The following is a 25,581-nucleotide window of genomic DNA, read 5'->3' as shown; positions in this document are numbered from 1 at the left end:
CAGTTTTCATTGATTTATCCTCTTAATCTTAAACATGAAAATGTTATCAAAGTATTTTTTGATTAGAAGTTGCCTATGGAACTGCCAATTTTATGATAATAATTTGCATAATCGAGGACCAAATTAAAACACATTTTTCAAAGGCTTAAATAATGGCGCGTTTCTATTTAAGATAGACATAGAATTTGATTCCCAACATAACTAATACTACAACATAACTAATATAAACAGAACAGAGAAATTGTAAGAGAAGTGATTCCCAACAATTTCTAAAGTAAGAAACTTACAAATCTTCGCTCTCCATGTTATTCCCTCTTCTAGCTAGCTAAACTGAACACCAAAAATTACAAAAGAATGAATGAACTTTAGTTTTCATGACAGTAAATAATTCATAAGTACACACAAATTACATGATCATCATCTCTTGAACACCATGTGACCATGCTCATCCTTATCAAAAAGGCGCTCGATCAATACATCCCAGCTTTCGGCCGCCTTACTCCTTGTAGTTGAACTAACAGAAGACTCGGCTTCTGACCTTGAACTCTCCTCTCCCTCCTCATCAAAAGTTCCATATTCTGATGGTGGTGCATAAGCATGTGGAACGTCTAACGTTTTTGCTCTTTGTAATGCTGCTCTGTATTCTTGGCTGTGTCTTGTCATTGTTTCTTGACGCTCCATGATTTGCTTTGCAGGTACTTCCATGGTATTATCTTTCTCAAGCATCAACTGCATTTGTCAGAAATCAAACCAAAGATGTCATCAAAATATTAAATAGAATGCCAAATTAGTGAACTTGATTGATTCCGTACTTAGGCTGCAAGAAGCTCAAATTGATATAGACATTGTTTCGATGAACAACTTAATTAAGCTCTTATAGCATAAGTGTTTATCATATAAGTGCTTATGTATAAGCTATTTTTATAACAAAAGATTAAATTATGTCACTATTTTTTCAAATAATCTATATGTTGCTTTCATAAGCTATCCTTGAGAGCTTATGGAAATAAGCTGAAAACAGCTTATGGACTAGTAAATAAGTTGTTTCCATAAGCTCTCCCAAATAGTCTCACAAGTGCTTATGTCAGTAGATAATTCGTAATTAGTCAATCCAAACAAGCCATAAGTAGGGGGGGAATTTATGATAATTTATAGGCATACATGAAGGACATAGGGAGGAAATTGTCAAAAACTTTTTGATTCTACAACACAAAGGGTTAAGGGAGATGTAGCAGAGACACAGAAATTGTTATTACTGTGATGCTGAAAAAAGCTGATATGATTACATCTCTAAATTTCATATTATTCATATTTCTATAAGCATTACAGTATAAACTTAAGGCAGGGAAAAGGAGGCACAGAAAGCAAAATTACAAGGCTGCTAGACTTACATTCAAAGCCCTTTGGGCTTCTTTCTCTATCCAAATAATGGCATGATCTGATGTAGCATTGCAAGAAAGAACTATATGCTCAAACCTTCCATCTACGGGCACTGCTGTTCTCACAACTGGAGGAAACCTTCCACATCTTTACAGAAAATGTCTTAATAAATGTAAAGCCAAAAGAAAAAGCTGTAAAAGCATATTATTGTTTTTAACGTAACCATATTTGTATACATTTCAATGGAAGAAACAAGATAAACATATGCTATCAAACTGATACACTGTTTAAACTGCGTATAGTTTCCAAATTTACAGTTACAGGTCTTTGTAAACCCTTTGTGGAATCCTTAGCCATACCTGAAAGGCTTTCTCTCAACAATGTGATAAAGGCGACCAGGTGCATAAAGTCTCCTTGGATCTTTCAGCATCCTCTCCTCTGGTATGCATGTATCCCTCATGCACCTCAAGCACAATAAGCATGGCAAACTGCCAACCCAAAGAAACAGTATGTTACCATGAAAATGTTTTAAATTACACAGGCCACTTACTGTTGACATCAACTAATCACTTGACTATTTGAAAGCATAACCTCAAAAAATAAACTTGGAAAACCCTATAATATTTGTCTAGTGTTACACGTATACGGGATCTTATGACATACCAGAAAAGAGACTTGAATATATCTTCCAACGGAGTGGCTGTTCTTGGTAAGAAGTCGTCCTGAACAAGGAAAAGAGTGGTTAACTTCAAAGTACTAGATTCGACATGAATATAGTATAAGGACAAATATAACAATAACCAGGCATTTTCCACTATGTTGCTATCACATAAAACAAAATTTATGAAAATATTTGTTTTGTGTTAAACACTAGTTCATTGTAAGTTCTCAATAACTTGGTTCTGTCTGGATATGATGCTTTAACAACATTATGGTTATGATACTTTAACAATCCCTGCAGGTAAAAGAAGCTCAGCAGTTATAATGAAGGTTGGTTAGATGTTATTCAACAAACAGAACTTTGTCTTCCCGTCATGCTTTCATAACACATCAATGGAATTATTAATTCGCAGAAGAATGCTATTAGCATACTATTTGACACTAATTTTAGCACTCTTAAAATTTGAGCAAAATCTTATGTTAGCCCATCTAAATAATCTAGGCTCATTTCTACTATAGGAATCAGTAACAAACTTCACCCAATAACATAAGAGCGCCGAAAAAATGTGTTAGTGTGTGTTCTTGGTATTTCTCTTTATTTAAAACATTTGCATCTTTTTGTCGGAAAAAAAAAATTGCATCTTTATGTACAGCAATTCAAAGAAGACTACCTTCTGTGCCAAAAATTGCTCTAATTTCACCTCCATCACATTTTACTTGTTGAAAAATATTCAAAGCAATGTTGAAGATTCTTCAAATAAACAAATAAGTTTCTGATAACTTGCCTGAAGCACAACGGAGTTTATGACATCCGCATATCTGACAGCCAAATTAAGTGACATACACCTAGCAGGCGCGATAGCATAGCACCTGACTCTCTTCCTTTCAATATTTCCAAGTCTATCTCGATGCTGCACAACCACCATGCTCAACATTGCAGCTACTCCCGATCCAAGGGAATGTCCAGCAAAAGTAAGAGTATAATTTGGATATTTCTCTACCAATTCCCTCAAAATTTCACACTCAGAATCCATAACCCAACCAGCCGCCTTTAACAACCCATTGTGAACATAACCTCCATCAAACTTTCTCTTCCCCAATTTATTATCAAGCAGAACAGCATAGTCACTCTCCTTTGCTAAATTTAGTCCCCTTATAGCAAGAACTATATCAGCATGATCATGATCAAGATACAATATATAAGGCGGAGCCCGGCCAAGTGTATCTTTATATGTTTTTCTAAGTAATAACATATCAGGGTTGATTCCATAGCCACCAGGAGGTTCCCAAAGAGGGTTGCGAAGATCATCTTCATACACAGATAAAATATAGCGACAAAGACGTGGGACTGGCTCAAATTCTTCTATTGTAGAAAAGCCCCAAGTTTCACTGTCATGGCCTGCCGAATGGAGACATCTTTTCCATGCCCAACGAGTGCAAGCTAGACAATACACACACTCAACAAGAGGCAAGCCACAGATAAATGACATTGTGCCTACAACCTAGGAATACTAAGTGCTTTCTTTTCTACGAGCAGGAATCAAACTTGATATACCAGGTTTACAACACTCGGACACACTGCACACCAACCACTTGCGCTGGACCCCGGCAATATACTAAGCACTTTCTGAAAACCAATATATGAATATTGGTTTTCGCCAAATGCCAAATTCCTGAAGGTAATGATTTGCTTTTACAGATATAGATATCAACTTCAAATGTTCAAGTTGAAGTGCAAACAAAAATTTCACAATAGTACTACTCTATTTGATGTACAAATTAATACAACATTTACACTATGCAAAATTGTGAATTCAATAGTGATCACTGTTGATCTGCTAGGAAACTATGAAATACACAACAATCTTAACTTCTATATCATTTAATTCCACTGAAAACAAACAAAGTACATCAATCAAGAAGGTACTATAGAAATTATACAACCTGAAGAATACAAAAACTTTATGAATATCAAAATTGATAACAGAGAAACCCAAAAACACAAAGAGCTTGCTTAATCACGAAATTGGAGTTAAGAGCAATCAAACAAGGAAGAAGGAAAAAGACTTGTACCAAATTGAAGTGTTGTTGGTCAAAGTATTACCCAGAAAACCAAAACATGAAAAGATGAATCTTTGGTTGGAGGAAAAGAAAAACAGAAAACAACCTTGGAGGAGGTTCTTATGATAGGGACAGTTTTGGATTTACCACCTTGTTTGTGCTGAGTTGTACTAATTTGTATATAATAATATGTTGTGATATAGAAATTGAAATAAAGAATAAAGAATTGATTTTTCAACGTAAACATTATGTGTATAACAACACACACAGGTGCAAGTGCAAGTGCAAGTCAAAAGGCAAATTTGGTTTTGGGTTTTTCATGATTGGGGGAAGATGATTTTGTATGAAATGAATTATTAGTGTAAATAATTGATTATTCTAGATCACACTGATTTTGTAAAGGTGCATCCATGTGATGTGAGGCGTGAAGGAGAGAGAGGTCAAGAGAAGTGTGCTAGCTAGATAATGTGCACCATATAGATCCATGATTTATGCTTAACCAAATTTGACACTTAAAATTTGTAAAAGAAAAATCAAGCATTTTTTTTCTATAAAAGAAAAATCAAACATTTTGTAATTATTTTAAAATTATAATCTCTCTAAAAATAAATTACGAATAAAAAGTGGTCTCTTTTTCCTATATATTTTGGCTCTGTTTGGTAAAATAAAGCTATAAGCTAGCTTATAGCTGATAAGCTAGCTGATAGCTGAAAAGCTAGCTTATAGCTGATAGCTGAAAAGCTAGCTGATTGAAATTAAAGTGTTTGGTAAAATTAACTTTTTAAATAATTGATAAATATAAAAGGACATTTATATGTAGTGGGTAGTTTTTGTTTTAGTGGGTAGTTTTTTATTTTATAAAAAATAATAAAATTAAATTAAAGGTTAAAAATGGAAAAAACTGTAAAAAGCTATAAGCTCAAACGCTACTTGAAATAGCATCTCAAAAAAAGCTATAAGCTCGTGAGAAAAGCTCGTTACCAAACACTTCACATTTTTATCAAACAAGCTTATAAGCTCGTCCAATAAGCTATAAGCTAGCTTATTGGACTTACCAAACAGAGCCTTTGTCTTACCGAAGATAATCTTATATGAGACGTGTTTGAAGACTAATCAATTTTATTAAACCTAACCGCATTAATCTTGCAAAGTTATTTACATTATATATGAGCTCGTTATTCCATTAAAATAAAAAAAATGAAATAGGAGTTTTTTTTTTATAAAAAAAATGGTATAATGGGCAATTGGAAATGTAAAAAAAAACGTTGGCTTAACAACGAACCGTGAAATTTGTGGACACACAAGATCGATTATCTCCTAATAACCGTTATTTTCATACACAAAAGTTGAAGATCAAACCCCTAATAACATACTTAAGGGATCCAATATTCTTAGTAATTTAACTAATTCATTGTTTGTAAAAGGTGGAGTAGTATTCCTACTTACTATATGATCCTCGACGTGAGTTCTTAATGATGAAATTGTGGTAGTCGTTGTGTAAAAACTTTTGTTGGTGATGTAACTGGTTTTTGTCTGTGGTTGAACCTCGTTGTAAAGGAAGAGTGATACCTGCACACACTCTGATGACTAAATCAATAAGCGTCGTAAAGTGGGAGGTATACATGGTTAAATATTACATATTTGAAGTAACATTTGACATATTTTATACAATGAAAGATTTAGAGTTGCAAAAAACTAGAATATTCTTTTTGTCCCTCGTGATTATGACATGTGGTTGTTTGATGGTAGGACAGTCATGTCAGACTGTTCACGTGTCAGTATTGAACAATAATCACATGTAATCAAGACGTGTCCACCATATAATATGTTTTGTTTATGCATGGGTCAGACGTCCCACTCAACATACATACGGAAGAACTCTTGGTCTAGTTCGAAACACTAAAAATTATAAGATTCTTCAATAATTTTTGTTTTTACATATTTACTTTTAAAATTATTTATTTATATCATAAAAGATAGAAAAATCATTTGCGTTTTACAATATGCTAAATTTTATATATATGTGAAATTTTAAAATAGGTCTTATATGAAAAAATATTGTAAAAAGATTAATGGGCCAAACGGGCCTTATGAATCACGACCCGACTGAATTACTTCCTATAAAATCAGAAGTAGATTCTTCAAAAAACCCTAGCTAAGCTTCTCTCCCACCGCTTAGGGTTTTGGAAAATCGCTCGCCGGCAAGAGAGGTAAACAAAACCATTCTTCTCAATCTAACTCTTCGTTGATCTCAATTTTCTGTTTTGTATTGATCATTTCTCGTAACTTTTTATTATGTAAACCAATTCTGAAGTGTGTTTGTTTGTTTGTTTGTTTTGATATAGGGGGGAAATGGCTCCTAAACAACCAAGTACGGGTCTTTTCGTCGGATTGAACAAGGGTCATATTGTTACCAAGAAGGAATTGGCTCCTCGTCCCTCAGATCGCAAAGGGGTTAGTTTTTTTTTTTTTTTTTTGTGTTTCTATGTGATTTGATTTTACAGTTTTAGATTTCAACTTCTTTAGATTGTAAATTGTGTGATTAGAATTACAATAATCAAGTATAGTGACTATGTTTAGTATTTGTAGTAGTAATTGTCTTTTTAGTTGAAACCTAATTTCTGAATTTTGGAATTTTTGGCCACTTTTCAAGTGATTAAGTTGGTTGCATTTTGTGTTTTATTATTGTTTTAGATTTAAGTTTAGTTAGTACCTCATAATTCTATTATTATGATGAAGCTCCATTGTAATATAATTTCCATGTATATATATTCATATATATTAATGAAAATCACAAAACAAAGCATTGTTTGCAGTGTAATCTAGGACTAGGATTTGTTTTTGCTGTCTTTTTGTTAACAAAAATGAGTTCAGTTTCTTTTGCCTGCCCTTCGTTTTCTCTTATCATAAACTGTAACACTGGTTTCATAAATTTATGAATTATGTAGACAGATCCTGTAGACAGAAGAAAACAAGCTCAATGTTTTGAATGTTAGAATCATGAATCATCATCTTTGTTTTTGTTGTTGAACTAATAGTTTGTATTATATCCAACTATTTCGAAAGATACAATTTTACAATGTAAAGAAAATGTTGTAGTAGCCAACTATAAAAATTTATCGCCTTAGAAACAAAGTAATTTAATTACATGCAACTTTGTTTATACCGTTTTTGTTCTGGTCATCTTGTATGTGGCACTAAAAAATGTTTTGATTCAATCAGAAAACTAGCAAAAGAGTGATCTTTGTGAAGAATCTCATTAGAGAGGTTGCTGGTTTTGCACCTTACGAGAAGCGTATCACTGAGTTGCTCAAGGTTGGAAAAGACAAGAGGGCTTTGAAGGTCGCAAAGAGAAAGCTTGGAACACACAAGCGCGCCAAGAAGAAGAGAGAGGAGATGTCCAATGTTCTCAGGAAGATGAGGTTTGTGCATTCCCTATTTAATTTATTATGAAAGCATTCCTGAGTTGTATTCTTGTTGGTAGTAATTTTGCTAATATTACAATGTTTTCAATGTGCAGGGCTGGTGGTGGTGCAGGAGACAAAAAGAAATAGACAAGTCTTTATTACTTTGTTGGTTTGAATGATTGATCAATGTTTTCTTGGACAAGTTATATTAGTTTTTCTTTCTTTCAATTTTGTATGATTTTTATGGTTATATGTGCTTTATTTAACTGAGAACTTGATTTAAGGAAACATTTTCTATTTTATTAGACATATGTCAACTCAAATTTTCAAGCTTACTCCTCAACCAGGTCGTTTGTTTGTTGCTGTTACTTAGCTAACCTTACTGGTGGCATTTAGCATGGGGAAGTGTTATCTTTTCCCACCATGGTCGAGTTACATTTACATCATTAGATCATGTGAGTCTTTAGATTCTACTATAGAATGTCCACACGGTATCTTTTTACCTTGTCTTCAACTTTAGAATTCTTGCCCAAACAACACAAATTCCGAGAAAACGCCATTTAGTATTGACTTCACATCGTCTATGGTTATGTTTTATGTTTTGAGAATATTGTTGCCTGTATGTGAAGAGCAAAACATGTTCAACTTCCTTTGTACTAAATTATCAGATGTTAACAAAATTAATTTGAGATTTTGCTCAATAATGTTATTAATCTCTTCACTTCTGTAGTCGTCAGAATGAAACTCAAGATTCACATCGCACCATTCATTTTCAAACTCAAACTTATCTTCCCCAAAGTTAATCATCCTTTCATGTTCACTTAAGCTAATATTTCCCAAATTTCAGCATAAGTTGATTACTAATCAAACATGAAATAAAAAAAATAAATTCTGTTCCAAATAACAGCCACCAAAGGAAATCATTAAAACTAAAAGAGTTGGGAAATTGCTAGGAGAGCTTGAACGATGCGAATCGAAACCGAATTAAAATTTCAAGATTTAATTTATTTATGAATACACAATTAAGAAAATTATAACATTCAGATTATCATTACAAGGTTCATAGGGTTGTTGCTAATTGAAAGTTGACAGAGAGAGTGAAAGTGGAGAACTAGAGTAGCAAGAAGATGAACTAAAACACTATGGGTCTTGAATACATCATTCATGAAGAGTTTGCAGGTGGTGGTTTGACAAGGAGGGAGATGGGTTTCTTATTTAAATATTTAAATATATAGTCTGAAAATAAAAATATATATTTTTTATTATAATTTATCTCTATATACAGAGAGCTCACATGGAGATTCATCTTTGCAATAGTAATTTCAAATACGGTATAGTTGTTATAACTTTAGCGCATAAGAATCAAAACCAAGATATTAGTCCAATAGGTGAGAGAGCCTCATGACTTAAGTCCACGTTGAACACTTTGATATACTCGATGTGAGACTTTTAACATTGCCCTACGACGACTTTTACTTTATCGGCAGTGACATGATGGTAGCCCTTTCCGTTTCCTTTTTGGCAGCTTTTTCACTCACATATATCCAAGCCTATAGGTAGCACTTTCCGTGACCCATATCTCAATGAAAACACCAAATGTTAGGACTTTAGCAAATGTTAGGACTTTAGCACATGAGGAAAACCTCACCCAAAAGATTAGTCTAATAGGTGAGAGAGCCTCATGACTTAAATACACATTAAATACTTTGATATACTCCTACCGTAATACCCTACCGAGATGCTACTCACCGACTCATTGCCACCCCTCAAAGCGGATCTCATTATATTTTCATGATTATGACAGACCTCAGATGGACGTTTCTATTCTCTCTCTCACCTCAAAATTTTGTGATGAGAAAAATGAAATACCAACCAATACATATTATTATTTACAACCGAGAAAAGCATGTGCCAAGAAGGTCATGACTCATGACAGGGAAGAAGGCAATGACAATGAAATCGAAAGTAGGACTTAGGAGTTGTGGAGGACAATCTTGGGGGACCAACTGCTCCTCTACAAGTCCACATAAGTGGATAAGGCACACAGATATTCTTCTAGAAATGGAATGGAACCAAAACAAATTTGTTTCATTTATCTAGCATTACTCTTGTCACAAGACTCTTTGTGGCTGTTAAGGCAGCATGTTGAGCTGTGTGACCATTAAAGTAAGACAAAAATAAGCATGTTGAGCTGATAGAAAATATTTAATAGAGTGAAAATTCTTTAATCTAATCTCAAACTTCTTACAATTTGAGCAAATCTTAACCAAAATCAATTGTTTTTACCTATCTGCCTAATGATCACAAGGACCTAAACAAAAACACTAGTTTACAAATTGAACCTATGTAGTATGTACCAACACTAGTCACTCCCCTGAGCTCTCACAAGAGCTTCCAAGATTCGACGTTATGTCATGCACCAAAACCCGGATTATGTTGCTTCCTCCGGATGATCTTGAAACAAACATGCACTCCTGAAGATCTGCATCACATGCTATCAAAACCCATTCATTATCATCATCCATGTACTTGATATCAAATGTACCAACCTCTAGTTTCAATCTTTTGGAAACTTCTTCTTTCAATTCCACAATGCCACAGTTCAAAGAGACCCTAAATCTTATGATATCTTCTCTATATGTTGCCTTAATAGTCACGGTTTTCATTTCTTTTCTAACTGCGAAAGGCATCACTGAATTATTATTATTAATAGTATCCATGCATTGTTTAGGAGGAGCCATATATGAACCTGGAAGATTAGTTCCACAAGCTTCTGGAGCCATATCCTCCAAAATGGCCTCAGCTACCGAAGGACACAAATTTCTCAAGTCTTTCGAACTTCCAGCGTCCTCTATTAGCATTCCTCCGAATGGCTCTTGAAGTTCTGCTAGCACGTTGTCAGGCAAACAGTGAGCAGTTGGAGAGTTGAATGCATTAGTTGGCTGCACTCTCGACTCTGGTGATCCCCTCAACACAATACATTGCTCATTGTTGGATGGATTGAATAGATCTTTTACAGTTGAAATTTCATTTGGTGGACTACCATGGCATGAACCATGAGAAGCAGGATTTGTGCTATCTTCGCTCGAGCCACTCCTAGTTCTAGTCCTTTTTCGGTCGTTCCCAATTTCCCGAATAGACACACCTTTATCATTAATCACTTCTTTATCAAGACTATGTTTCCTTCCTCCTAGTAATTGATCTTCCATTACAGCTTGTATGTTTGTTTCTGATACTTTAGAGGCGTCAAACTCATTCTCTTTCATCTGAGGCTCTGATGGCTTGATGTTTAATGAGCCTTGCTGGTTGGACTTATTCGGAGTAGAAGGCTCAGGAAAAGAACTAACAATTGGAAGTTGATTATTACTGAGGGAATTCAAATCAAACGCTCCTTCAGCACCTTGGACAGATTCAATAACACGCTTGAGCTTGGACAGGGAACGGTTAACCTTGTTGATCTTTCGAGATGGCCAACGGGATATCCCATGCTGCCTGCATATGCGCTTCATTGTAGTAGGGCAAACTGTATAACAAGAATATATCCGATATCTTTATGTTAGAGCTACAACTTTCTTTCATGTTTCCTTAGATAAAAAGCTGCTTCTAATTTTTTTCAAGAATACAATTTGTATGTTCAGAATTTTGATTGCATAATACATTCTTTGATTATTGTATATTTCCAGATAGCAATGAATTCATAGAGATAAAATTACCACAAAATGTATATAGTCTGCATTTGTATTCGTAGACAATGTATTAGTTATTATGTTAGTATTTTCTACTTCGCTAGGGTTTGAATTCCGGTCTTTTAACTCTGAAACTCTTTTAATCTTAGATATTTTTTTTTGCAAAGGCAGACACTAGTCTTACATGAATATATGTTTCCAGCTAGCACCAGACTCATAAGGATAACAAAATTCTTATCACACACTAAAAGCCAGAGTATGAACGTACCGCCGAGGCTTTTTGCAGCATCTTTAAGACTCCCGGCGAAATACCGTTGTAGAACTTCAAGACTAATTGATTTCTCCGTTTTTCCACGTTTCCTCTCTGAGGGTTTCTTTATGTTTTTGTTTCCTAATGGGGACATTGGATTGATGCTTCCACCTATGTCTTCACCATGAATCCCTGATGGATCATCCTGTGGTACCTCCTCCATATTTGGTGAGGCATCAGGTATAAATGGTGATTTAATAGATTGAGCAATTGGAATAGATTCAGTTCTAAGACGAATGCCTTCATCTGTTGCTTCAATAATTTCAATTGAACCATTTTCCTCAAGTTCAACGCCAGCAGCAATCTTAAGACTCTGAAAATGTTCTTTCAATGTTGCCAATATGGATCCCAAGAGCGTCTTCTGTTCATGAAATTCTGTGATCCCAGGAGGCAGAAAAAACTCTAACACATAATCATCATCTCCTGTATAAAAACTCCGCAAACAGATCGCAAAACAGCCTGTTAACCCAAACATGAGAGCATAATGAACCAAAGGGTAATCTGTTTTGCAGAATTGTGTAATGTTAGAGCAGAAGCTCATGTTTTGAGACAAAAAAGCCCTCCCCGCAACACCTTGACCATGTTGTAAGTGATGCTCGACACAGGCCTCCCTGAAACCCCATAAATGAGCATCTATGATGTAGGATGCTACCTCGGTTGTTGACATGCAAACTTGCCCCATGCAACTACCATCAAAACTCGAACAACTTTTCTTGAAACCACCACCATGAGCCAAAACACTCCTATGCCTACATGGAACCCATGTTTGGGCTAGAGGTAAATTATGAGTTTCACACACCACTGTCAATATCTCCAAGATCTCGGATAATGCATTCTGACGCCCTTCATTGCAAATCTGGTTTAAAAGGATTGCCAAGTTATATCTGTGGGAATCCAGGGGTAAGCTATAGAGCAATAGCAATACTATCTAGTTCTAACAGATTGGGATGCATCATGCACGATAATAAAAAGAGAAAATTGGATATGCATTATTTTGAAAATGTGCTACAAAATATGTTTATGTGCCAATACGATTAACTGTCATTGTATGTCAATGTAAAACTAATTTACACCGACAGTTAAACTCAAAAAAATACCTGAGTGAATGGATGATCCAAAATTTCTGAACTCCTCAAATTTACTGCCTGCAAGGAAACCAACAGCGGGTGATTGAGGAATCTAAATATGTTTATGCTTATTCAATATTTCTACCATGGAAAGCTTGGTATAAAATTTACAAACACTGGTTCGTCACATGGTAATCACCAAATATACGAAAAAACCAATAAAACTTAGTATAGATAGCAAAGTTGAAAAAAACTGAACCTCAAGTGCTTTGCAGATTTTTTCAACCTCGGGAGCATAGTTAATCTTTGGCGAAGTCATTATCAACTCTAGCACACCGATACATGACGGCAACGACGGTTCAAATACAGGCAAAGCCAAGGTTCCCCGAACGTTGTAATGTTGAGCATGATCTCGGCGGGGATACTCTTTACTAGAATAGTACAAAACATTAGGAGACCATTCTGGGAGTTTCTGCTGAAAAACTCGACCAGGAAGTCCAAGAGTTCCATCATTCTCTCCATCCACAGAAAACTTATACATCAGGGAGACCGTTCTATACTGATTGAGTCCGTTACTATGCGGATCTAGCATAAAAGGCTGGCCTGAAGTTGTAAGTACAAACCGATTACCATTCCTCACAGGTGCCCAAACCTGAGCCAGAACATTCATTTCAGTCAATTCTTTGAAGTAGCGAAGCGCTTGTGTCATCTTTTCCTTGATTCCACAATATCTATCCAAATGTTCTATTGGTGGCAAAAGGGGTGGCAAAAGTGTTTTGTTGTCATCTTTCTCCACCGGCTTCTCAGTTATTGAATTTGAATCACCTGAAATACAGTAGCTTTAGTTAGAAGAAATGCAGCTCACTACATAAACTACAAAATACACCCAAACTCACAAGCAAAGTTAGCTACGAAGCACGGACACATACACCAGACACGATATAGACGCATCGACACTGATAATAACTAGAGAAAATGACATAATTCAATGTAATCATGTATCAGTGTGTCAAACACGTACACGTGTCCTACACCTGGACACGACTAATCCAATGAGTGTCTGTGCTTCATAGAAAATTAGGCAAAAGAAAACTCCTAATAAATTAAGGAAAATCATTATAAATTCAAGTTCATATATTACATTTTCAAATCAAACAAAGCAAAACTGGTTGCATCAATTCAAGTTACAGTCAACTGGGAATTTATTAAGCAAAAAACTGAAGTCAACAGAAAACCAATCTAAAAGGAAGCAAACAAAACATACAAGAGAAGATTTTGTGGCAATCAGAGAAAGCTGAAGCTGCAAGCTTGTTATGATTTTCATCTTCTCCATCAGTAAAATTCCATAAAGGAGATGAAGGTTGATCAGAGATAGTGGAAAACAGAAAAGGTGACATGGGATTTGAGATAAAGGACATGTGATCCAAAGGCCATGAAGTTTCTAAATCAAGATCAAAATCCATAGCACAAACATGTTCCTCTAAGGATGTTTTTGTCTTGGGAGGAAAGTCTTGATTTTCTTCCTCAGATTCTGGCATTTTCTGAAGGTTCTGTTTGTGGGTTTGATGCAAAAGTGATAAAGATTGGAACTTTGTGAAGAGCAAATGGGTAAGTTTGAAGATTGCTTACAGAGTATAATGGTTCTACCACTTGCAAGTTGGGACAAAAGATTATTCAATATTTTTTTTATATTTTGGAAAAAGAGAAAAACTATCATTAAATAATCATTTTGCCTTTTTAAATTTTTTTATATCTAATGTCGGTATATAGTTGTTTAATTTTAGTATTATTTTTCTTTGTTAGGGTTTGAACTTTGGTTTATTAATTTTTGACTCAAATCAACTGAACTACTCAACTTTTCGATAATCATTTTGTCTATGTTAACAAGTCTCACATCGGTTGCGAGATGACAATATGTGTTTATAAAGTAGAGTCAATCCTCACCTTACAAGCCGATTTTGTAAGAATAAGTTAGACCCAATATCCAATTCTAAGATGGTATCATAGCCTCCTCCACGATTTGCTGGACCGCCTGCTATTAATTACTGATTGGATCATCCACCTTTTATATGCATTTTGTTAGTAATTTCATTGAAATTCATCTATTAAAGTGAATAAGTGAGAAATTTGAGTCAAACTTCAATTCTATATATAAAATGCAATATTTCTATGTTCACTAGAACAAAAACCAAATTTACAAACAAAAACATATTTAAATACTCTGTTTTTATAATTTTGATGACTATTGTGACAAAGTATGATTGTTTACTCTAAAAATGACTTTGCTATTGTGGGGGACCAACTACAAAAGGAAGAGCAATTGCACTTGACTTTGTCTATGATTATTTTAACTGTAACAGTTTCAAACCACTAGGAGAGAAGAAAGGAACAAAAATAGAAAAGAAAGGAAAATTTGACAAGGATACAAATACAATCATGAAGATTTGGAGAAGAAAATGATAAATGTGTTATGTGGTTATAGCAGCATATAACTGAAGTAGTTATTTGTTTGTTTGTGTTATGCTTGTGTGCATGAAAATGCAATGCCATTATTGGTTAGAAAATGAGTGGTTTGAATTGAATGGTTCCCACTTCCCATGATAAGAATATGCCATGCTCGTAGAGTACATTTTTCTTCCCTAATACAATGGTTGAGATATTCCTTCAACAATGCTTCATATTTAGTTGTAGAATTTTGTTTTTTATTCCACAAAATCACACAGGAATCTGAGGTTGATTTGAGGGGAGTAAAGTGGTGAACAAAAATTGAGGTTAAATTAAATGAACTTAGTACTCTATTTCTAAATTCAAAAATAGTAGCCTAATCTTAAAATGTGACAATACATATATGAAATAATATCATTATTTTACTTTTCATGTTATTAAAGTATTATTTTAAAAATATTAAACTTAAAATGAAGAAAATATAAAATTCTGAAATATATATTGTACATTGTTATATCACTCGATGATTTTGTAATGAATCGATATAGGTCCGTGAGAATAGAATAGGCCGAAGTAGTTTAAGGATTATGATGAGTCATGCTTTCTAGAAGGATCTAGATAGATCCAATTTAATGACTCGTGATCAGTTTGTCAGGATACCAATGTTATAGATAAAGACATTGATGAATCTATTAATTAAGCAAAATAAATGGAGAAGTAAGTTTTGTTAGCTTAGTGCAGTTTTTAGTCTCTTTTAGTAATAGGAAAATGTTAACATGTGCATTGAGGGCACATGTTAAGAATACAAATGTAGTAATATTCTCTTGTAACTTGTGCATTATACTTTTTAAACATTAAATTTTTTAATGCATATTTCTATTTTTAGATACCTTAACATGTGCCCTTGATGCACATGTTAACATGACCCTTAGTAATATTCTTCTCCATTAATGAACAACTAAAAAATTATTCATTATAATTGGTGTTCTCGTTAGGAGTGTAAGAGTTGCTAGAGACTAGATCGAATATTGTCATGGATGTGGGAAGGGTTGATTTGGGTAGGTTGTTGATAGGATTGTGGTTTCAACAAGGTATGAATGTTGTCAATGGTAGGGAGGGGAATCCATGGCAATGAAAGAACCAATTATAATAAACTTGTTAGTTGTTCACTAATGGAAGAGAGTATCGTTAAAAGAGACTAAAAACTACACTAAACTAACATACTAATTTCTTCATTTATTTTTAGTACTTGATTATTACGTTCACCGATATCTTTATTTATAGCATTGATATCCTAACAAACTAATCAAGAGTCATTAATTTGGATTTATCTAAATCCTTTTAGAAAACATGACTCGTCATAATCCTTAAACTACTTTGGCCTATTCTATTAAAGCTCAACAAAACTAAATAGTGAGAATTTCTTAAATAATTTTAAAGACAAAGTCTATATTTTCCAATTTTAAAATAGATGGATCCAGATTGTAAATGAGTGAAAATTGATTAAAAAAAGTGTATGAGTAAAGTTGTTGGAATAAGATTCTTCCATTTCACGTTTCAATCTAGTAAAATCTTCGGTATATTATCTATCAAAGAAAAGAGATTCCTTTTTTTTTCCTTTCCTAGGACAATTCATCATCCTCCACTCTTTCTTCTAGCGATTAATTCAATGATTCATAAATGGATTCGCAGATGAATTCATAAATGAGTTATCACGAGGGTTCCAGAGGGTGTTTGAGAGGAGCGACCGCAAAAGGTACCAATTTTTATTTTACTTAGCGTGTATGTGCGTGCGTGCACTCGTGTGTGCGTGCGTGCGTGCGTCCATATGTTAAAATAAATAAATTTTAAAATAGACTTATACTCTTATGATTTTTATGATCTTGATAGTGAAATTCATTTGAAGAATTAAAACGTCTCAGGAATAGCCCTGTTCCTAAATCAAAGATGTTGACCTAAATGCTTCCTCCATTGCACCATCTACAGTGAGAATAAAAGTCTTTGTTTCGCCCAATGAAGTGAATGACAAAACATTAGGATTCACCAATTTTTTTAATCCTTTTGGAGCTGTCGCAATTGCTCTATATGTAGAGACAGGTAATCCAACATTTGTGACTATCCTTCGAAAACTTCCATTGAAATGTTGTTTAGGGCTTGGGGCCTTTAAAGCAACTGAGGGGTAGTTTAAATCCCTTGTTGATGTGTGTATTGTGTTGGAGCAAGTGTTGTAATCCCTAGTTAGTAGTTGCAAAGTTGTTGTATTAAGGGGAATTGATCAAATTGAGATTTGAGATTTGGATGGACAAACCAATAAGGGGAATTGATCAAATTGAGATTTGAGATTTGGATTTGATCAGAGTACATGAGTTCAATCATGTATGGTCTAGTAAGTTTCATTTCACCCTTTTTGAACTTCTCCCACCAAACAGATCCTTGTCCATCAATTGTCAAATTATTACCTTATGAACAAATTCCAATAGGTCAGGAAAAAAAATACTATAAACTTAACAAACAAAATGTTTAATGATGCCTAATCTTTACATTATCAACTAAGTAATTACCGGTAATTATAACATCAGTGAGATGAGTTCCGAAAATGAGACTACTATATCTTCCGGCTGGTGCATCTCTTCCTCTTCCATAAGAGGGTAAAACAGGAAGTTGAGGCCAATCTGCTTCATTCTGTTTAATTAAAATGACCCTTTAGTACATTATTATATAATTATTCAAATGCTAGTACAAAATTAAATAGGATCATATACTTTAAAAATTCAATGCAAATGAAACGGAGAAAATTGTAATTTATACCTGAGATGCAAGAATGACAGCATCCTTTTGGAGAAAAAAAGTGAAATGGCTTGTGAGATTGAAGCTTCCGGTTAACCATTTACCTGGCGGAACAATAAGCGTTGCGCCACCATCATTTGCATATTGGCTAAGTTTGGTTATTGCAGAGTTAAATGCCTTTGTGTTAAGGGTTTTTCCATCACCAACAGCGCCAAAATTTTGTGTTAGGGGCACGATTTTCTCTTTACTTAGTGTGTGCGCACGTACGTGCACTTGCGTGTGCGTGCGTGCAATCCGTGTGCTCACAACAAGAGGAATTCTTATGGGTCATATTATTTTTAACTATCAAAAGTTTCATGTTAACAATATAATCTTTGACTACATGACCCCAAAATTATAACTTATATAGGGCATTCAATATCGCACCCAACATCTCAAGAACGGCCCCGTAAATTGTTAGTTCCTAATTAATAATTTATGTTCATTCTTGTTACACATAATACATAGTACATATATTATTAATAATAATAAATTAATTGTTATTTACGTAGATATTTTGAATCCAAATACGAGTTATAGATTGCTATCAAATATCGGTATTAAATTAATATCCTAAGTAGACTTAGTAAGAATCGACTAAAATAATGATAATACGAAAATAGACAATAGTAAAATCCAATGGTTGAAGGTCAAATGTGCAACTGAATCCTAAGTGACATCCAATATGGCACTTAGTTTATGTTTGATGACGACGGATATATAATGTTTGCTTCTAAGCTGCCACATTACGATTATTTTATGATTTGTAGGTTTAAATATTTACTTACTATTTTTTTTATCACTATTATAAATAAAAAATTATTTTTTTTATATTTATTAAATAACTAATATATCTGATTTATATTCGTTTTACATTCACTTCCATAGTATAGCAAATAATCTACATTATATGGATGATAAGTCCAAAGCATTTAAAAAGAAGCAAAAACAATAGAGCTACTCCACCATTGAATTGTTAATTATTATTTTTGACAAAAGTGTTAATTATACTATTATTTATTTTTTAACCATATTCGCATTAGGATTTAGGAGGTTATAGGAATTGAACAGAATGATCAATTTATATATGTAAATTGTTTTGTGCGCGTTGTACTAATGAAATTAATTAAATCTATATCGTATGTAAGTGAAGTCCAAAACACATATATGCTGGAAATTATATATAACTTGGTGGGTATCTGAATCGAACCACAATGATTGAATATTGATTATTCTGTAATTTAAGTCTCAATCACAAGCAGCTACAAACGTGAATTTTCATATATAAAATTTTGGCTTATCTAGCTGGCATGCTTCATTAAGGCAAGGACTTATATTGATTGATAACAGGTAGCAGATTTAAATTATGTTATTATTATGTTATAATAATTTGTTGCGCGTATCTATACTAAACATACATTTTTTTTTTTATGAATAATGTGTGTATATACTTGAAATAAAAAATATATATGGATTGAATATGACACTCTTCTAAGTTCTAACTTAATTAGAGACCAAAGGGAGTACTAAAAGTACATATCGTGTGCATCATAGTACAAACCTATTATTAATAACTAGTTGTAGAATAGTGTGAACCTAATACAATTATATTTTTAATAACTTGTTAGTTTATATTACCAATTGAAGTGATGATATTTGATGGCAAAATAATATAATTGGTACGAGTACAAGTGGTTTGACCTTTTTGGAATTACATATTTGACATACAAAGCAATTTGAAATTATTTCTTTACATGTTATGCTATATTATCAACTAGTTGATACACATTTGACATACTATATAAGTCATAGAACAAATGCATGCAGGATAGGATATTCAAGAGAACCATAAAAAATAAAGCATGCGAAAAGGGACAAAAACTCAAAGATATTAAAGCTTATCTTGTAATCCTTGCTCATATTTTAACTCATAGTAAAGCAACAACTCAACTAAAGTATACTTAAATCACTCTACACTACACTTTGAGCTCGACTTGAGGAACCAGGCATTGAGTAATCGCGATCTCTGGGATAAAAAAGGAGTTACTTAAGTTGCATAAGGCACCACTCAGGCAGTTTTGGATTTATCAGTTTTGCAGTTGTTACTAGATAAAGAACGAAAAAATTGGAGTTTGCAAATGATGATATTGAGGTTGATGTTTGGTGTACCACAACCAACATCATCTCAAAAGCATGCATAAAAAACACCCAATTTTACATGTTTGAATACATGCTTTCAGATCATTTGTGAAGTCCATATATGCACTTCCAAACACATATTAATAACAAAGATGGGAAAGCAGCACTCTTACAACTTTGGTATTTCCTAATACACATAAATTGTATGCAGACTGAAATCATGCTATAATTTATTTGGTTGCCTCATGATATGCATCATTTAGGTTGTGTTCGGTGGTCATCTTCGGTTTTCATTAGCCCTAAGTAGTTTGGCATAGTAAGGGTTTGAAAAAAACTTGTTAATTGGAAAATAAACAACTTCAATTTTATCTTTTCCAACACAGGCATGTAATTTTCATCTTTACTTTTATTTTATGGTGTATGAATAAAAACATCAAGATTCAAGGCATACCAACTTGAACATTTAATGCCAATTTTCTTGGTGAGTGCATGATTAAAGATTCTCAGTGAATTTACAACTTTCTTTATGGCTATAAAACCACCAGTTAACAAACTAAACTTCTACTTCACGGTCCTTATCATTGAAATTTGGAATGTTACCTTCCCACAACTCAAGTAACTCATTTTTCATCCAAGAGATCACAATTACAGGTCCCAAGGTAGAAGGCACCTACATAAACAAAAGAAAAAAGAACTTTGTTACGAGTGAAACCAAACAGTTGGGTTATGGAGAAGTTCACCTTCTATTTTAAACAACAAATGTTAGTATTGTTAATATTATGTTTGGGGTAGTGATCAAACTCTTATCACTCTACTCCCTCACCCCAACTACCAAAAAAAATCAACTTAATATAGGATGCAAAATGGGATGGGAAAATGAGATGGATATTTACATTGCATGAGATGAACAGGTAAATGAAGAATGTACTAGACTCTTGAGAACAGAGCTTCATTGACAATCATGACCATGAGGACACAAGAGTCAAGACCATGGATGGTGTATTGGATGGTTTGAAACTCAACCAAACAAATAACTTAGAAGCAGGTATGCCGTATACATCAATATGAGGTATATAATGTAATATGTAGTTTATGCACCGGACAAAAGGTGACGGTTGTTTTGACTTTTGACAACATCTGATAAGGGTCCAAGTAAACAGATTTAGACAAACAAATTGCATGTATCAAATGGCTCAGTGCCTCAGTGTACAGATTCAACATAAACCATGTATATATCAAAGAAATTCTCCCCTAATGAATCAGAAAAAGAATGTTCACCAATTTCAATTTAATCCTCCAACGAAAACTTGGCTAAAACCACAATCATACCCACCATATCTTTTATCAATATGAACCTAGAAAGAATATCAAAACCCACTTTTACACAAGGAGCAGGAGTTACACACATGGCCCATGAACATCATAGCTATATATGCAGTAATAAGTAATAAATAATAAAAGAGAGGAGAGGAAACTGAGGAAATAGCTTGACAGAATTAACGGACGGGTGAATGAATATCCAGATATCGTACTACAAAAATTCAAAATTTTGACTTATTTATCCCTACAAAATAATGTGCTCAACTATAACACGGTATTTCAGTTCAGTATGAACATATAAAGAGAAATCCTTCAAGTTACTAGTGTTCTTATAAACTGGAAAGAGAAATAAATAGTTAAAAATTGAAGTTATGTAGAATAAGCAATAACTGTGACTACTTTCATTAATCTGTTCTATAAACAACTTATCCCATAGTATAAACAAAATATGACAATTGAAAGTAATAACAAAAGTTATAGAATAAATTATTAATCAGAATTGGAAAGTATGGATGACAATATAACTTATACAATGACAAAAAAAAAAAACAAACAGAATTACCAGATAAAGGAGTGCAGGTTGAGGTGATTGAGTCAAGACACCAGCTGCCAAAGCAGTTATCAGACCAATGGCATATCCAGGCAGCGCATACCATATGTATTTTTGCCCCTTTGAAGAATGTAACTCAGTGAGATTTATTGTATCCCTGCTCTTGCGATAATCAAAGCAGAGGACCAAAGCCAGGAACATGCCTGGGATAGCCTGCAAAAAGATAAGCAAAAATCATGAAAAACCAAACACACAAGCTTTGAAGAAGCAAGACTATCAAAATTTATTGAAATCAAGGTTAGCTTAAGTTTGACACAGAACTATAATGATGTTTAAAGCTTTAAACCAAAGCATTTGATGGTGTATAAGCAAACACATGTGATACACCGAAACACACACAACAATTTTATCACAATATGCCCTATTTAATTATTCCATAACTCAAAGCAGAAATTTCACTTAAATCAAACCAATTTGGCAGAATATGTCCTATTCAACCATTTTGATGCGGGAGAAGTTGGAGAAAAGGGGAAAGAGAGGAGGTTACAGTAAAATCTTCAGTATAGTGAACGCTGACAGTCTGTTTTTTTATGTCACGTTCTTTTATCACTGCTCTTGCATGATATATGACAGAATATTACACCATGAAGGGATTCAAAAATCATAATAAGTGAAAATCCACACAACCCGCATAATACTTAACAAAACATAGTTTAGCAAGAAAACAAGGAAGAAAAGTGCACATCACTAAATGCAACATACTATTTCATTTGAACTAAGCAATTAATACCATGTCCCCTAAACCTAGCATAATACTTAACAAAACAGTTACACATAGATTCGTATAGTGATACATCTTAGAGGGTAAGAATGTAATACCATGTCCCCTAAACCTAGCATAATACTTAACAAAACATTATTTAGCAAGAAAACAAAACAAGAAAGAAAAGTGCAAATCAGTAAATGAAACATACTATTTCATTTGAATTAAACAATAAAAGGACAGTCTAAACTTTAGAAACAGTTAACACATAGAGTCGTATAGTAATACTCCACATCTTAGAGGGTGAGAATATGATACCATGTCCCCTAAACCTAGCATCATGAAGTCCGATGCACTCTGTCCTGGAACAACACCGCCCAACAAATTTCTTGGAAAGACAATCTTTACAGGTAACTCCAATTTCTTTGTTATTAGTTGCAACCCAGGAAGACTTAAACTACTAGCAACTGTGTGCATAGGATTTGTTGCTTGCTTTGTTGCCACTGATACCATGACATTTTTCCCGAAAATTCTTTCAGAGTAGAAAACCCAGAAAATGTCATATACAAATAGACAAAGGAGGAGCATTGCACAAATCTTGATGTTTGGAAGACGAACATGGCTTACAAATGCAATGCATATAGATATGCCTAACAGATTGTTCAGTATCCAATGGCCAGAAATAAGCCAGGCAACCACTATAAAAGAGCATGTAAACAATAGTATTCCTTGGATTCGTGTAAAAGATTTTGAGCAACAGCGTGAAACAAAAGGATCAGCCAAACCAAAATGCGTCTTCAAATAAGCAGCATAAGGAGACAGACAGAAGAAAAGGGACGATGCAGCAGCAATGGCAGTGAATGCTGTGAGAAACTGCGAGAGAGATTTGAACAAGTAGAACATCAGAAGCAAACTAAAAGAGCTCATAACTGGAATCATCAATGCTTGGGACCTATCCAATGTAATCGATGCTTCTGACATATCCCGATTACGCTCCATTTCTTTCCCATAATTTAGAGCTCGAAAAGCTGATCCAAATGTCACAGCTACAGCTGTGACGATTAGTGTGAAGGGCGCAGGCTCTAGCAAATACAGAAGTCTCGAAAGGGATTCCATCTACAATTATCTTTAAATCCAACTTTCATGCATAGAAACACAACCAAGCAACTATAACTTTGCAACCAAAGCTGCACAGTTTTTTACCTTAGAATGCAAAAACCTAAACAGTTAAAACCGTGCAACCTGCATATAGAAATAGAAATGAAGCTTGTAAACACATGGACATAATTTATTGAAAACTAAGTAAATTAATTAAAATGAAAAATCACTCCTTTATGAATCCTTTTGGTCTATTTTGCATTACTACAACCAAATTGAACATTTTTTTACATTTTGAGCTATCTAAAGCAAACGAAACCAACAGAGAAAAATTGAAATTACAATTTCATTTAACCTAAATTGATGATCTATGTTTTCTTTCAACATAGAAATTAAGCCAAATAATGTACTAAGAAACTCTAATCAACCATAAATTTTCTTTCTCGCGATTAAAGAAAGAAACAACGCGCACTAACATGTACCAAAAGCGCAAAAGTAAAAAAATTGAATCGGTGAGTAAAAGATTTTGCAAGAATCGATAAAAATTGAATAGGAAGATTAAAGGCATGATCTGAAAAGGGAAAGAAATTGAAATTTGGGAAATTAGGGTTTTGGGAAAAGACTAACCTTGGACTGTTGAAAGAGGTTTGAGAGACCTCTTTGATTTCTCTGTGCTGAAACGATGATGCTACACTTTTTCATCAGAGTGTGAAGTGAATGTTACTCTATCTCTATTTTCATTTTCACCCCTCTATTTTACTTTCTTTCCAAATTTCGCCATTTTTTGGATTTTCTCTTCTGTTATATCATGAAGGGGTCAGATTCTTTCTTTTTTTATTAGATGAAGGGGTCAGATTCGGTGCACAACAAAATAAAATATAAAAAAATAAGAATTATCTTTAATTAAAATTTGTGGAGAGAAACAAATATTTTTATTAGTTAATGTTTTTAGTCCATATTTTTCATTCAACTTGTGTATACTTTTATATTTTTGAATAATTTTTTGTATTCGTGTTTATAATATTATATGAACATCTCCGATAAAAATTTAGAATTTTTTAACATAAGATGAATTATTTATGAATTTTTATGTGCAAAAATTTAAAAAATTCATATTTAATTCATCTTTTATTAAAAAAAATTAAATTTTTGTAACAAATATTCATATAATATACTAATCATGACCGCAAAAATTAAAATTAAAATTTCAAATGGTACGCACTAGTTGAATGAAAAGTATGGACTAAAAACATTGACCGATGAAACTTCATGATCTAAAACAAAAATTCTAAAAAACTATAGGGACCAAAAAACATATTTAATGTTTCATTTTAAAAATTCAATCCAATCCAATTTAATGTGGTTTAGTTGTCTTGGTTTTATACTGAATATAAATTACGGTTTTAAGAAAATCTATTAATACAATTTTCATAATATCACAACCAAAACGGCAGTCCCAAAGTCAAACAAAAATCACTACACCATACGCCAAAATGCATCTTAAACAGCTCTCCCAGCCACACAAGCTTAAAATTGGTACATTTGACTTTTTTTTCATCACCGTTAATAATGACTAATCTCTATCAAAAATCAGTGGGGCATACATGGTGGATCCTTACCACTTGGACCAATTCATTGTTGGTAAAAAAATTGAAACATTTTTCATCTCAATTTTACTTCCATCGTTGGATAAGACCAAAATATGGAGTTCTATGGTCTAGAAATCGTTGGATGAGACCAACAGTTAAGACAGCCACCTACCGTCAAAGTCCAACAATCACCTCTGCAAATCAGTCTCCTTCAACAATCACCTTCAATTCACCACTTCAAAGTTCAATGGAAGCCAAAGGGATTTCAAGAGCCATACGT

General features: G+C 33.6%; 5 protein-coding genes across 5 annotated transcripts; 1 reads left to right on the top strand and 4 right to left on the bottom strand.

Annotated features, from left to right (window-relative positions):
• Nucleotides 1–184: 184 nt before the first annotated feature.
• On the bottom strand, nucleotides 185–4,602 carry LOC123922371. Its single transcript, XM_045975095.1, has 5 exons — nucleotides 2,826–4,602; nucleotides 2,044–2,102; nucleotides 1,740–1,868; nucleotides 1,392–1,527; nucleotides 185–729 (listed from the first exon to the last, which is right to left on the bottom strand). Exons 1-5 carry the CDS (start codon nucleotides 3,528–3,530, stop codon nucleotides 418–420), a joined length of 1,341 nt encoding a protein of 446 aa, XP_045831051.1. The 5' UTR covers nucleotides 3,531–4,602; the 3' UTR covers nucleotides 185–417.
• Nucleotides 4,603–6,205: 1,603 nt separating this feature from the next.
• On the top strand, nucleotides 6,206–7,843 carry LOC123903021 (60S ribosomal protein L36-3-like). Its single transcript, XM_045952875.1, has 4 exons — nucleotides 6,206–6,311; nucleotides 6,447–6,555; nucleotides 7,324–7,523; nucleotides 7,622–7,843. The coding sequence occupies exons 2-4, from the start codon at nucleotides 6,454–6,456 to the stop codon at nucleotides 7,653–7,655; spliced, it is 336 nt and encodes a 111-aa protein (XP_045808831.1). The 5' UTR covers nucleotides 6,206–6,311; nucleotides 6,447–6,453; the 3' UTR covers nucleotides 7,656–7,843.
• A 1,851-nt stretch (nucleotides 7,844–9,694) lies between these two features.
• On the bottom strand, nucleotides 9,695–15,043 carry LOC123911112 (protein NLP6-like). Its single transcript, XM_045962468.1, has 5 exons — nucleotides 13,836–15,043; nucleotides 12,831–13,396; nucleotides 12,602–12,649; nucleotides 11,463–12,360; nucleotides 9,695–11,031 (listed from the first exon to the last, which is right to left on the bottom strand). The coding sequence occupies exons 1-5, from the start codon at nucleotides 14,107–14,109 to the stop codon at nucleotides 9,875–9,877; spliced, it is 2,943 nt and encodes a 980-aa protein (XP_045818424.1). The 5' UTR covers nucleotides 14,110–15,043; the 3' UTR covers nucleotides 9,695–9,874.
• A 2,211-nt stretch (nucleotides 15,044–17,254) lies between these two features.
• On the bottom strand, nucleotides 17,255–18,308 carry LOC123913046 (probable polygalacturonase). Its single transcript, XM_045963649.1, has 4 exons — nucleotides 18,298–18,308; nucleotides 17,825–18,122; nucleotides 17,578–17,698; nucleotides 17,255–17,475 (listed from the first exon to the last, which is right to left on the bottom strand). The coding sequence occupies exons 1-4, from the start codon at nucleotides 18,306–18,308 to the stop codon at nucleotides 17,255–17,257; spliced, it is 651 nt and encodes a 216-aa protein (XP_045819605.1).
• Nucleotides 18,309–20,369: 2,061 nt separating this feature from the next.
• Nucleotides 20,370–24,575, bottom strand: LOC123923090 (signal peptide peptidase-like 1). The gene is made up of 4 exons (XM_045975736.1): nucleotides 24,340–24,575; nucleotides 22,933–23,856; nucleotides 21,864–22,064; nucleotides 20,370–20,651 (listed from the first exon to the last, which is right to left on the bottom strand). Exons 2-4 carry the CDS (start codon nucleotides 23,728–23,730, stop codon nucleotides 20,535–20,537), a joined length of 1,116 nt encoding a protein of 371 aa, XP_045831692.1. The 5' UTR covers nucleotides 23,731–23,856; nucleotides 24,340–24,575; the 3' UTR covers nucleotides 20,370–20,534.
• Nucleotides 24,576–25,581: the final 1,006 nt, after the last annotated feature.

The sequence above is a fragment of the Trifolium pratense genome, linkage group LG1, assembly GCF_020283565.1.
Source record: "Trifolium pratense cultivar HEN17-A07 linkage group LG1, ARS_RC_1.1, whole genome shotgun sequence".
In the NCBI taxonomy this organism is placed as follows: Eukaryota; Viridiplantae; Streptophyta; class Magnoliopsida; order Fabales; family Fabaceae; genus Trifolium; species Trifolium pratense.
Note: the sequence above shows the minus strand (reverse complement) of the source record. Positions and strands in the feature narration are given on the sequence as shown.